Raw genomic sequence first — 14503 nt, 5'->3', positions numbered from 1 at the left:
TGGCCATCACTGCACCAAGTGAGCAGATGCTACAGCGAAGAACTCCTCATCCATGTGAGCAGGCCGACAAAAGAACTGACAGATGAGGACAGCCCACAGCGAGCCCCTCCACTAGGAAATGCTTCATCTGTGCGTTGAACCTTTACATCTGCTGCTAACAACAGTCAGTTAGCTGTACACAGAGTGCTCTCTCTCTCTTTTCAGACAGGGTTTGGCCTTGAACTCAAGAAATCCACCTGCCTCTGCCTCTCAAGTGCTGGGATTAAAGGTGTGCGCCACCACTGCCCGGCCAGCTTTCTCCTTATTTTATGTTTGACAGTTTGCCTGCATGCAGGTATACCATGTGCATGTAACGCCAACTAATGTGAGGAGAAGGTGATGATCTCCTAGAACTGTGGTTGAGGGCCACCGTGAGCCACGATCATTCCCAGTATTTCCAAGAGCAGCATATATTCTTACCACTGAGCTTTCTCCCTAGTCTCTAAACAGAGCTTTTGGCCTTTCATTTATTCTCTCTATTACAGGTTCTTGCTTTCTGTACAGCCTTGGAACTTGCTGGCCATAGCAGAGCCTCTGCCTTCAGAATACTTGAATTACAAAAATATACATGGGCCACCAACCCTGTCCAAGTTTTTCTTTTCTTTGAGACAAGTTCTCCTGTATCCTAGGTTGGCCTTGAGTATTCTGTACAGCCAAGGATGTCCTTGAGTTCCCAATCCATCTGCCTCTGCATCTCAAGTCTAGGGATTACAGGTGTGCCACCAAACCTATCTCAGTCTGTGTCTCTCTCTTTTTTTTAATTTTGCTTATTTTTTTTTAAAGATTTATGTATTTATTATATGTAAGTACACTGTAGCGGTCTTCAGACACTCCAGAAGAGGGAGTCAGATCTCATTATGGATGGTTGTGAGCCACCATGTGGTTGTGGGATTTGAACTCAGGACCTTTGGAAGAACAGTCGGGTGCTCTTACCTGCTGAGCCATCTCACCAGCCCCCAGTTTGTGTCTCTTAATGCAATGGTTAGATGACTTCTCTAAGCTCTATGGAGAATACCCAAGCTGAGCCCAAGGGGACAGAGCTGGACAGTGAAGAGGGAAAGCAGTCTCACCTCTACATTCCAGACAAAGGAGCTGTGAAAGAGCTCTGACCATATCTTGCTGACTTCATCAATGTCCTTGACATCCCAGATGTAGATGCTGTGGTCTTTGTAAACACAGGACAGCCACTGGTTGATGGGATCAAAGGTCAGGGCCACTGTATCTGGGTAGACTGCTTCTGCTTTTCTATGGAAGAGGAAGCTACCAAAGCCATACGGGTCAGTCACCATCAGTGCCAGTCAGCCATCTTCCTAATCCAATTCCACTTCTTTGCCCTCTCTTTTCTGTTTTGCTTCTAATATAAGTTGCAAACTGGAAGTGCCTATCTGGCTCAGAGAGCACATTCATTTTCCTGAAAATGATAGCACTTATTATTTATTGCTACACTAAAAATGAAAGTATAACTGAGAAGTTACATAAGCATGCAGCTTCATGAAGATCATGAAGAAATGGTGGCACCCACTGGAGTCTGTAGTTGTGCAAGGACCACACCCTTGATGGTCATCAATGGTGAGAAGATCAACAGCAACTGCCATCTGCAATCACACACCAACCAACGATGATACTGACAGCAAATGTGAAGCCAGGCGTGGTAGCGAATGCCTTTAATCCTAGCACTGGGAAGCAGAGGCAGGCAGAGCTCTGAATTTCAGGCTAACCTTGTCTATAGAGTGAGTTCAAGGACACAGAGAAACCCTTTAAGAAGAGGAGGGAGAGGAGGAGGAAGAAAGTGCATCATGTGTGTGCTTGGTACCTACTGAGGTCATAAGAAGGTGCTAAATCCTCTGGAAGTGGAACTTTTGTGAGCCCTCACGTGGGTGCTGGGAACAGAACTCAGGTCCTCTGGCAGATCAGCAAGTGCTCTTAATCACTGAGCCATCTCTTCAATCCCTTTTGTTTGAGATAGGACCTCACTACATAGCTAGCCTGGTACTTCCTCTGATGGCAAGTGGGTGTGAGTTGAACAAGAATGGCCTTGAGTGCCTGGCATGGTGGCCCACGCCTTTAATCCCAGCACTCGGGAGGCAGAGGCAGGTGAATTTCTGAGTTCGAGGCCAGCCTGGTCTACAAAGTGAGTTCCAGGACAGCCAGAGATACACAGAGAAACCCTGTCTCGAAAAAACAAAAACCAAAAAACAAAACAACAACAAAAAGAATGGCCTTGAACTCAAAAAGATCTGTTGCAGGTGTGTGCCACAATGCCTGGCTGAATTACTGATTATCATTTCTATTCCCATTCCATTCAACCCAAGATCCTGTCCATTTCTGTCCAAAATGAACATATACCTCAGGCCTCTTCTCTTTTATTTGGCTTCGTTAATAACTGATCCAAAACAGCAGTGCAAAGGGCTGAGGCACAGCCTCGAGGCCTTGGGTTTCCTACACAGACTATATAGTACTTGCTGCGTGCCACTCAATTCTCCCCAGGAAAAGCGGTTGTTTCACAGATGAGGACTCGAACTCAGAGGGGCTCACTGATGAGGCCCCACAGCACACTACAGCAGGAGGAGCTAGGCAGCCTGGCTACTGCAACAGGCCAGGATCTGTAGCTTATGCTTTCCTTCTCTTCCCTTTCCACACTCAGCTACTCTCTCTCCAGCTTTCTCTTGGAGAAGTTGCTGTCCTTGAAGCTAACAATCTCCAAAGAGGCAGCCCATCATGATTAGATACCCATGCTACTTCCCATAAAAAGACTTGCAACAAAGGGAACAGGCCGTAGCTTGGCCCTCCCCTCCATCCCGGACAAGGCATTCATATGATTCCACATTCAAGGGCTTATTATGCAACCTCCTACAGCTAGCCCCATGAACCTCACAAGAGAGACAGGCTCACCCAGCTTCTCCATCAGCATTCCAGCCACCCAGTCCCCCAACCCTTTGCTAGTTCTGCAACATGCTGTACCATTTATACTGGCTATTAATAACACCACAGGTTTCTTCTTCCAGCTACTCAGTGGCCACAGCCCTGCCTAGCACATCTCTCAGTCACTGCTTCCCTCTGACACTATCTCACTTGTGGACTTTCCATGGAGCTCCCTCCCTTGGACTAAGGCTTCATGGAGCAGAGGTTGGCTGTCAGATTTTTTTTTTTTTTTTAAAGACAGGGTTTCTCTGTATAGCCCTGGCTGCCCTGGCTCTCACTCTGTGGACCAGGCTAGCCTTTAACTCAGATCCGTCTGCCTCTGCCTCCCAAGTGCCGGGATTAAATATGATAAACACAATGACTGGATGCTGGCAGAGATTTTTTTTCTGGCTCAGATTTCTGCTTTCAGCCTTGGGCTGTCTCTAAGTAGCTGCCTAATAAATGTTATAGCCCAGGGGAACACGTTTGCTTGTCACCATTCCTGCACTGAGCATTTCTTCCCTGATGCAGCAGTGTCCCCTTACCCTAAAGCTTGCCTGAGGAGTAGGACTTTTAGGCACACACACACCACCAATGCTCAGAGCTAAGAGTGGGTATGGGCTTGCAGGCGAACGGATGTGAAAGCATGGCTGGATGCTATCCAACAGATTCTGAGCATATCCTTCTTCCCCCAGTGTAGGACAGTACCTGGAGTCCAGTCCGTGGGCCACGTCCACTCCCAGGTAGTGTGGTTTGGGCAGGTTGGTGAGGTAGAGTAGGCTGTGGGCCTGGAAGATTCGGACTATCCCATCTGTGCATCCACAGAAGATCAACTCGTCACTGACACACAGGCAGGAAGACAAGGAGACCTGAGGGTGGGTAGTTCACAAGATTTTGAAATACAGCAACAGTCACCACTGAAGATGTGCCAGTATGAAGAAGCACGGTTTGGGGCAGAGTCGCCACACTTATTCACAGAACAACTTAACTGTGTGTAAAAAATGTGTCGGGGCTGCAGAGCTGGCTCAGCAGCTAAGAGCACTTGTTCAAGTCACAGCCACATGGTGGCTCACAACCATCCGTCACTCCAGTTCCAGGGGCTCTGATTCCCCCATCTGACCTCCACAGGCACCAAAGCATAAGTGGTGCATATGCACACATGCAGGCAGAACAAGCATACACATAAAATAAAAAGAAAGAAATCTGAAAAAGTATGTCTTCAGCAGACAGTGGCAGGTCACTTGTAGTATCTGGGTTGAAGTTCAGACCCAGACACACAGACAAAAGGGTTGTAAGTGCCAGACTCTACACAAACTCCAGTTTCCTGTAGGAATTTATGAATCATTTGGTGCTCTGTAAAAGTGTGTGTGTGTTTGTGCTATTTTTGGCTTTGTTTGTTTTTTAAGACAGGGTCTCACTACGGAGCCTGAGACAGAGTAGCAATCCCCTTGCCGCAGACTCCTAAGAGCTAGGATTAGGGTGTGCAACACCACACCTTACTAACAAGGGGGTTTCTTACACCAACAGTGGTGGTGACCAACTGTAATCCTAGCACTAGAAAAACTGAAGGACCACAAGTTTGGAGTCAGTCAGTGCTATAAAGAGACCCTGTCTCAACAGAAGCAAACAAACAAAATAGCTTTTAAGTTATTTAAGTTCTAGAAGAAAAAAAATGAAAGGAAAAATCAGAAAAAGAGGTTATGGCTGATGAGCCGGCTCCTCAGTCACAAGTGCTGAGCTGACGGCTCTGAAGAGGGCAGGAGCTTGGTCCCCAGTGCCCACAGCAGGCAGCTCAAGACCACCTGGAACTCCAGCACCCGTGCATCCTACATCACCTGCTGGCCTCCGTGGGCGCCTGCATTTATGCGGTGACAGGACCAGAGTTTGGTTCCCAGCACCCAAGTGGTCAGTTCACAACTGTCTGTAACCTCAGCTCCAGGAGCGAACACCTTCTTCTGGCTGCTGTAGGAACCTGCACTCATTTGCATAAACACACAAATACACAAGTAAAAATAAAATCATTCTAAAAATGATGTCTAAGTTCCCAGAAGTCAGATAAAATGTGGAACACTTCCATATGCTGTAAGCTCTTAAGACAAGTGTTGGGGGCAGTGACAGAGGCCAGCCTGGAAAATGAGTAAAAGCCCATTGCTTCCATGGGCTGTGCACTGCCAATGGGAAACTGAGCTTGGAGCAGGTTCATAGCTTGGACTCAACTTTCAGGTACTGGGAGAAAAAAACAGCAACTCTGCAATTTATTAAAACACTGACCTTTAGTCTAAAGTTCTACATATTTGCATAGGCTTTTCTTTTTTGACAGAAAAAAAAAATAGTAGGCTGGAAGGGGTGGGGAGGGTATAGGGGACTTTTGGGATAGCATTTGAAATGTAAATGAAGAAAATATCTAAAAAAGGAAAGAAAAAAGAAGAGAAAAACAAAACAGAACAAAACCAACAAAAAATTTATTTTTTAAAAAAAATAAATTTTTTTTTAAAAAAAAGTAGGCTCAAGATACCTTAAATTACGGGGAAAAAAATGACTCCTGCATATTATGTCATGTGACTTCTTTAGGGAAGGAGGCATTACCATTTAACCTTTTTCCTGATTCGTGTATTTATGCAGGAGGAAGGGATGCTCTGGGCACAGCGTCAGCACATGTGCAGTGAGAGGACACTGTAGGAGCCAGCTCTCTCCTTCCAATGAGGAACTTGGGCTGCCTGGCTTGGAGGCTGGCACACTGACTTGCTCAGCCATCTTACTGGCTCAGTATTTACTTTGACAGACGAGGAAATGAGAAAACTAAGGCTCAGAAAGGAAGAGTCACGCATGGAACCTGTGCTGACAGCCACTGACATAAAGCCAAGCATGGCGGTGCACACTTGCAATCCCTCAGGAGGGTGAGGCTAGAGATCATGAGCCTCAGGATGGACTGAATTTCACAATGAAGGGGACCCTGTCTCAGAGAAAACACCTCAACCCCTCCCCAGATCATCAGCAGGTGGGAAGAGCAGTTCCCCAGCTGACAGCCAGCAGAGAGGGAGGCGGGTACCTTCAGGTTGATCCACTTGTCCAGCACCCTCTTCTCATTGAACTGGCAGAGGAGACCAGAGTAGGACACACAGAAGGTATTGCCTGCCATCCGGCCCCGGCCGCAGGCCACGCCACAAAAGATATTGTTGTGCAGCTCACCCAGGATGCCTGAGCGCCCTACCAGGGGCACTGTGCTGGTTACCTGGAACACAGCAAGACATGTTAGAGTCTATGTCCTTGCCTCGTGCTCAGCAGGGCCATCATAGGTCCTTTACTGACACAGCTGAAAAGGAGGGCTTTAAGAGGGTCTTCCATGTGGAGGAGAAGGAAGAAAAGCAGAACCTGTACTCGGGGCAGAGGGGCCAGGAGGCAGTGCTCCATCAGTGAGCTCTGGCCTAGAGGCAGAGTCCAGCGGGATTACCCAAGAAGCTGGGTGACCTGGGAGACCCTGCCTCCAAGTCTCAGGTAGACATAGGAGCATGCTGCTAGTGACCCTCTGAGACCTGACCATATGGGTGTAAAAACTCACCTTGGCCTCAGTAGAGGCTTCTAAGAACCAAAACCTCACATGCCGATTCCCAACGGTGACAAAATAGCTGCTGTCCTCAGAGAAGGAGAGAGCGATGACTCTACATGACACCTTGTTGGAAGCCACCACAATGTCTTTCTGGAAGAGTAGGCACAGAGCAGTTCACAGCACCACCCACCCATCCACACTGGGCTCTCTCTGCTTTCTCTCCCATTGTTCTTGGACCTGGCGGCAGTGGTCTAAACTCTAGGGAAAACTGTGCAACGCTGGTCATTCCTAGGCTCCAGAGTGCAGACAGAGAAAGGTCCCAGGAAGAGTAAGTTTCAGAACTCCCACCAAGGGCCAAGCTCTGCAGCCACATGTTGGGAATGGTAACAGCTGGAGGTAAGGACAACACAATCTATGGCTACCACACAAAGGGCTGTTGCTCTGGGCCCTGCCCTGAGCCCCTCATAGCTGTGGATGCCAGCTCATGAGGGAAGTGTTCCTCCACCCTGCCAGGCTGTGTTCAAAGTCACATGGTGGGTCAGAAGCAGAACCAGGACTTCAAGTCCTGCTACAGCTGTGCCATAGCCCAGCCTTAGAGTGTGCGTCAGGGAGCTGGAGCTCACACAGCCAAGGGTAGATGCTAGGAAAACCATTCTACAGGTGAAGAATAGTCAAGGCGCTTGTGCACAGCCACAGCTAGTCAACACAAAAATAACACTTCTGTCCTAACCTTGCAGTGTGGCTGCTCGGTTCCCGATCTGTTCCCTATACCAACAGACATGATGACCCAAACTCTGCCTTGCCACCAGGTGACCTCAGGGACAGAAGCCTCACTGTAAGCATGGTGCAACAGCAGGCAATAGGCTGGTAGTGCTCCCTAATGCCCAAGGTTTAGGGTGCTAGTGACTCCCTGCCTGCCCACTCGGTTCTCACCTTCCAGTCCCAAACATTGAGGACCATGTCATGTTGGTAGCCCATGGACACGATGTGCTTCATATTGGGTGAGAAAGCCACACAGGCCACACCATACTTGTGGCCCAGCATCTCTGCCACTTGAGTCTTCTCCTCCACATCCCAGATGCGCACAGCTGGCCGGTGTCCGTTCTGGGAGGCAGAGGGGATGAGGCCATTACTATTGCTGAACTATATGTAAGGCAGGGTGTGATGGTTTGTGTACACTTGGCCCAGGGAGTGGCACTATTAGGAGGTGTGACTTTGTTGGGAGAAGGGGTATCACTGTGGGTGTGGGCTTTAAGACCCTCATCCTTGCTGTCTGGAAGTCAGTCTTCTCCCAGCAGCCTTCAGATGAAGATGTACAACTCTCTGCTCTGCCTGCACCATGCCTGCCTGGATGCGGCCATGTTTCCACCTTGATGATAATGGACTGAACCCTATAAGCCAGCCCCAATGAAATGTTGTCCTTACAGGAGTTGCCTTGGTCATGGTGTCTGTTCACAGCAGTAAGACCCTAACTGAGACATAGACAGGGCTAGAAGTTGGCACTGCTGTAACTTGTTCCCAAAGCCACCTCCCCTATTTGCCACAGGAATTGTCTAAAATCAGGAGCCAATTCAGAGACTGCCAAGCCTGCTGGAAGCAGAAGGAATGGCCCCTGGACCTTTCCCACCTGCTCAGTCAAGACTCACCTCTCCTGTCACTATGTACTTCCCATCTGGGGAGAAGGCCAGGGCACTCAGGGACTTCCTGGGGACAAGCAAAGGGGTCGTCACTGGTTTCACCAAGCACTGTGCTCTTGCCATTCTAGCCACTCCTGGTCCCCAAGGCTGGGGAAACAAGAGCCAGCAGCTCCTACACAGCCACTGTAGCCTGCGTGCCCAGCAAGGCACTCAGGGAGTGGAACAAGACCTCAGGCAGAGGTCTCCTCCTCCCTCAATACCAAACCCAAAACTGCAGACCCAGAATCGGGGTTTTGCTTCCTTCCCCAGTGTGGAGTGAGCTTTCCAGGACCTTATCCACCTGTAACACAGTCCTGAATCTCAGGTGCAGGAAACGGTACAGGCTTGGCCTATGCTCATGGGTGGACCCTGGTCGACAGGGCACAGATATAGCTCATTGAGTGTTCTAGAAACCCCCACAACTGAAATGTTTCTAATACTCTGTATGCATGAGTGCACGTGGAGGTCAAAGGTCAATCTTCAGTGTGACTCCTCAGAAGCTACCTGACTGATTTTCTTGAGACAGGGTCCCTCACTAGGACCCAGGGCTCACCAGTTAGGCTAGACTGGCTGGCCAATGAGCCCCCCAGGGATTCCTGTCTCTACCTTTCTCACACTGGGAACTATAAGCATGTCGCCATGCCTAACTATTTATGTGGGTCCTGGGGACTGGATTTAGGTTCTCATGCTTGCAAAGCTAGGACTTTACACACAGAGCTATCTCCAGCCAGTCTCTGATACGCTTAACTAGCCTGAACGTGGGTTGAGTAGCTGGCATGGCTTCTGGAAGCAAGCCCATGCCCAGGCTGTATAGCTTTAGCTCCTCTTTCGTTTCAATCCTGTTTTTACACTTTGTTTTTGTTTTCTTAGACAAGATCTCATTGTATAGCTCAGGCCTTACTTCACAATCCTTCTGCCTCAGCACCCTAAGTGCTGGAATTACAGGCTCGTGTGGCACCCACCTGGCTTCTATGTGAGCCTGACAAACTCACAGATGTCCACCATCCTCCCTGGCCTGTGTATGCCATGTAGTGACTTCTCTTTATCGTCCCTATGACATCAGCTCCCTCCCTAAGATGCAAGGGGTGGTGCAGCTTCTGTTGGGGCTTCCCTTCCCCTTTCCTGGTCCCCTGCACCCAGCACTTGGGCCCATGACAAGTCTGCGGTTCCTTGACTCTCCATCTCTGCTGCACCTCGGCCATTGCTAGTGTTCCTCCTATACATGAGTATCATTACTTCCGTCTAGTCTCAAGCTCAGGGAGGCCTTCTGATATAGCTTTCCCTGTTTTCTTTTCTAACACCCCTCAGGCATTTTCCTCTCATAATCAGCTAGTAATCAGCTAGTGGGTTGTGGTCTGTCTCTCACGCTGTCTAGAACTCTAGAGGGCAGATCCTTGTCTCTGCTCACTGATAGGTCATCAACACCTGGAACAGTACTTAGCACAAAGCAGGTCCCGTGAACATGGCTCAGGGAGTGAGTCACCACCCGAGAACACCTCCATGCTCTGAGGGGACGGGGATTTGGGCCAGCACCCTGGTCCCCCAACCCTGCCCCAAGCCCAGTCCCAGCCTACCTGGTAGTGTTAAATATATGCTGCTGCTTGTTCTCCTTGGGGTTCAAGACCACCACCACACACCTAGGGAAAAGAAGAATACAAGTCTAAACTGGGGGCTTGGAAGAAGTACTGGGCCCAGGGACGGCTCTCTTCCCAAAGAAACCCCCCCGTGTTAGTAAGGCTGCCTGGTTTTGTGGCTGGGTTTTGTCTCGTCATGGAGCCTAGGCTGGCTCCCGTGGTTTGGATGTGGTACTGAGGATGGAACCCACGGGCTAGTACGCTAGGCAAGCGCCCTACGGCTGAGTTGCATCTCCAGCTTTTATAAAGCTGCGCCTGGGCAGAAGATTCTCTTTCTGCTCGCCCCTTCCTCCAGACACTAATGCTGAGAAAGCTTGGGCACTTGTAAATATGAATACATTTTGAAACAAAAACAAGCAATTCCTTTGTGGGGACTCTTCTGCAGGCCCTAGGCCTACAGACCTCATGGCTATAACTGCCTTAAAGCCTCACAGCTGTCAGGTGAGGCCAGGGTGCTTTATATCTCATTTATTTATATCTGACTCAGAGGGCCGAAGGCCAGAGAGGGGAAGCTCTTTGCACAGGCCAGCCAGCAGGTCATAGGTCAGAAATGGAGTGGAGGTGAATGTGTGCCAGCGGGATTTAAGAGCTCGGCCTGTGCTCAACCTGTTTCCCAAGGCCTCATTAACGGATACCATGTTACTATGAGTCTACCCGACCCATTTTGCTGGGGGACAGGAAGAAGCTCTTTCACTGCCTAAGCAGTGCTGGGTTAGACAAGTTAGGCTAGACTGGCTGGCCAATGAGCCCCCTAGGGAGTCCCGTCTCTACCTCTCTCACACTGGGAACTATAAGCACGTTGCCATGCCTAACTATTTATGTGGGCCCTGGGAACTGGATTTAGGTCCTCATGCTTGCATAGCTAGGACTTTACACACAGAGCTATCTCTCCGGGCTAAACTGGATGTCCTTGAGTTCTCTCACCTACCCAAATGGAGTATATTCCTAGGGAGACGCAGAGGCACTAAGAAGAGTATATGCAGTCGAGCTTGACCTAAGTTTGGGTTTTAGCCACTTGAGTTTCCCATAACTGTCACCACCTGACATTTGATTAAAAGGCTTTCGAAGCACTGCCTTGCTGGGTACTACTCCTGACACAGATGGGCCTGTGGAGTCCCCTCCATAGCTCTCATAGGAAGCAGCCTTCTACAGATGGGAAAGCCCAGGTCCAGAGAGATATACCAGCGACTTCAACTCCAAATCCCTAACCAGTGACCAGCCGCTGAAGCCCACACATGTGCTTACCCTGCTAAGTAGGCCACATGGCCTGTGCCAGGGTCACAGGTTAGCCCACTGCTGTTCTGGGCTGTGATGCCAAGCACCTTCTCAAGTGTCACCTGCAAAGAAAAGGGCCGTCAGAAAAATATTTGCTCCAGCAGCCCCCAACATGGCACAGCTGCCTCAGCCATGAGTCTTAGTTCTTGCTGCATTCCACACACGCCCTGGGCTTCTGAAGTCATGCTATGCTGGTTACCAGCAACTAGCACTTGACCTTTGATAGCATTCCCCTGCCTGCTGCAAGAGGAAGAAGCTGGGACTGCAGGGGAGGGAGAGCGCCTGGTGACAAGGTGACCTCTGACTACAGGTCAAAGGATGCTGTGGATGAAAGACCTAAATCCTGACAATCTGTGGAGAAGAAAGCATCACAATTTACAGATAAATTTAAATCATCCTTATTTACAGATAAGCCAGAGGATCAGTCCTGCCACAGGAGAGCAGCACGGTTGAGGTGCAAACCAAAGCACTGAAGTTCCAAGGCCAGCACTTCAGGTCACACAGAGCAGACACAACACTGAGCAAAAGCAGTGTTCTCTCATCAGATTCAGTCTCGAGTAGGGAAACAAGTCACACTAAAAAAAAAAAGTTTTAACAGGTTGAAGCTAAAGCCCAATAACAGAATGCTTGCCTAGTGTGTATAAGGCCTTGGGTTTGAGTCCCAGCACAGAAAAAAGAAAAGAAAAAAATATTTACTTTGAGACAAGGTCTATTTGTGCAGTCCTGCCTGTCCTGGAACTATGTAGACCAGGCTGACCTCGAACTCACAGAGCTTAACCTGCCTCTGCCTCCTGAGTGCTCAGATTAAAGGTCTGTACTGCCATGCCCAGCTAAAAGATTTTTTTTTAATCTAACAATAAAATTTATGTGTCAGAACTTCATCATGGTTGCTAAAACAATAAATAAGAAACTACAGACTAACAGAAGTGTGATACTTTCATATATTAAATATACTGGTTTCTAACTACGGTACAGAAAACCATTCTCTGTAGCTGGCCTTTTGGACTACTTTGTGGGTGCCTTTTTTTTCCACCCTTCTCCAGCCCTTTTCCACCCTATCAACTCCCTAACACCAGGTGGAAGAGAAAAAGAGGCTAGAGGGAAAAGGGAGATATTATTAAACTACGTCCTGCTGATTAGAGGCGTCAAGTTCCTTTGGGGCAAGTTTGATCTTCACTGTCAGGACATCTAATTTCTTCTTTTTGTCTCTTTGGACAGAACTGCTTGGCAAACTGCAACCAACCACAACTAGCAGCAACCAACTTCATCCAACCAACAACGGGTCAACCAGCCCCTTCTATCAGTACTCTAGCATTTACATATCCTCTGAAAAGTTACCAGGATTCTGAATGTCACACACTCCCAGAAACTATCTGTAGCTTTCAAAACCACACCCCTCTGTTGCAGACAATCCGAAGCATCCCAAATCCCACACCTGGGAGTAAAACAAAACTATTCCTATAACATTTCTGTGGGTTTTTTTGTTTTTCAGGACAGAGTTTCTCTGTATAGCCCTGGCTATCCTGGAACTCACTTTGTAGACCAGGCTGGCCTCAAACTCAGAAATCCACCTGCCTCTGACTCCCGAGTGCTGGGATTAAAGGCGTGCGCCACCACACCCGGCCATTTCTGTGTTTTTAAAGAAACCAAAATTGTCACAACACTTCTCAAGTCCAGTCACTGGCCTCAGAATTGACAGGCAAACAGTGGAATGTTATGAAGTTCTTATCACAATCAGACACTGTGCTCAGCCTCGGCATAGGGGGTTCCTTAACACTCACGACAGCCCTAAGATACAGTCACCACTGTCACCCTCCAGATGAGCAAACAGAGCCCCAGAGCAGCTACCCATCCAGAAAGAGCAACAGCCAGCAGGCTGGCACAGACAATCGGGCAACAGCACTCATGGTTACTTACCGGGCTTTAGTGTAACCGGACATTTTTAGAGGACAGCTTTTGCAAGCCAGATGATCTCTGGGATGTGCTTGTCAAATGAGAAACATCAATGACCCAAAGCACAGTAACAACAGTGCTGACTGACACTAAAAGGGCACCTGCAGTGTGCCTGCCCTGTGTTGTTCTGAGGCTTGAGATATAGGGAACCACAGACTCTCACAGGTACCCTAAGAGGGAGACCAGGTAAGGCATCACACATCTGTGATTCCAGCACTTGGGAAACAGGAGGAGCGAAGTTTAAGGGCAGTTTGGATTATAATAAGATGTATGTTGTGGGGGGTTCTACATCATTATTTTTGTGTTACAGCTAGGATACCTGAGGCAGGGAGAAGTTCCTAACTCGCTTACAAGAAGCAGAATGAATATTTAAGTTCAGGCAGTGGAGGCTGGAGTCTATGCTTCAGACCACCTTACTGCATCCTCTTTCTGTTTGTGCTTCTGGCATCTCCTGCATACAGCTTAAGAACTCCAAGGCACTTTCAGGAGCATGTAAGGGCCCTGGGAGTGAGTTAAAGTGGGTGTCTCTAGGCTGGGATCCATGAACACCTCTCTGGACAGCAATATTCAGGCTAAGACTTGAGGGATGGGAAGGAGCCAGAGGACAAGAGTATAGCAAAACACCAAAGCAAAGGACTCATTAGATGCAAATCCAGGAGGCAACTTTAGGGAAAGAGAAGGCAGGCCAGCATGGCTGAACTCAATGAGAGGGAGGACATAGAAGGTATAGCCAGAAAGGTCAGCCACGGCTGGGTGTGGTAGCCCAGGCCTTTAATCCCAGCACTTGAAAGACAGAGACAAGTGAATCTTTGTGTGTTCAAGGCCAGACTGGTCTATGAAGAGTTCCAGAATAGTTAGAGCTACATAATACTACATAATAAACCTGGTGGGCAAGGGTGGCTTGCCTAGAACCCAGAAGTCTGGGGAGAGGGAATACATTATCTGAGGCATCAAAAGCCCACCAGCAGCTACCATGGATCCATCTTTTATGTGGACATTGTGTGTGCCAAGGGCACAGTCACAATCCCCCCCCCTTCAATTCCACAGTATGTGGTCATCTCTATTTTACACTAAGATCTGTGTGTTCAGGCGATGACTAGAGAACCACTCTTAAAAGTGTTGCTGGGGAGTGGGGTTTGGAAAGATGGCTCAGCAGTTAACAAGTACACTTGCTTGTCCAACCAACCATCTGTAACTCCACTTCCAGAGGATCCAAGAAGGTCCTCTTTTGGACTCCTGGGGCACCAGGAACCCTCGTAGGCAAAACACATACACACAAGAATAAATAAACCTTAAAAGCAAACAGGAAAACAAAAACCTGTTGCTTTGGGGCCAGCGTGGTAGCTCAGTGTCAGAACATGCTCCAAGAATGGACGCCTGTGAGATTTGAGTGCCTGTAAGAAAACTCCAAGAAACCAAGCCAAGAATCTCATGATCTCAGTTTCTTCAAAAACACAGAACTGAATTGTTCCTGGATT

The 14503-nt window shown here is 48.6% G+C and overlaps 1 protein-coding gene across 3 annotated transcripts in view; it reads right to left on the bottom strand.

The window, feature by feature from the left end:
* The window catches only part of Wdr62 (WD repeat domain 62), a 40441-nt gene that overhangs the window by 24334 nt on the left and 1604 nt on the right, over nt 1-14503 (bottom strand). For all 3 annotated transcript variants that reach the window (XM_021166569.3, XM_021166568.3, XM_021166570.3), the window contains exons 2-9: nt 11043-11134; nt 9738-9800; nt 8134-8191; nt 7421-7591; nt 6500-6637; nt 5990-6172; nt 3649-3809; nt 1110-1299 (exon numbers count right to left, since the gene is read on the bottom strand). In XM_021166569.3, the coding sequence (XP_021022228.1) occupies nt 1110-1299; nt 3649-3809; nt 5990-6172; nt 6500-6637; nt 7421-7591; nt 8134-8191; nt 9738-9800; nt 11043-11134 (1056 nt within the window). The remainder of the gene's footprint in view (nt 1-1109; nt 1300-3648; nt 3810-5989; nt 6173-6499; nt 6638-7420; nt 7592-8133; nt 8192-9737; nt 9801-11042; nt 11135-14503) is intronic.

This window comes from Mus caroli, unplaced genomic scaffold (assembly GCF_978045245.1).
Source record: "Mus caroli unplaced genomic scaffold, Mus_caroli_1 scaffold_8, whole genome shotgun sequence".
NCBI lineage: Eukaryota > Metazoa > Chordata > Mammalia > Rodentia > Muridae > Mus > Mus caroli.
This window is presented reverse-complemented; position numbering and strand designations above follow the sequence as displayed.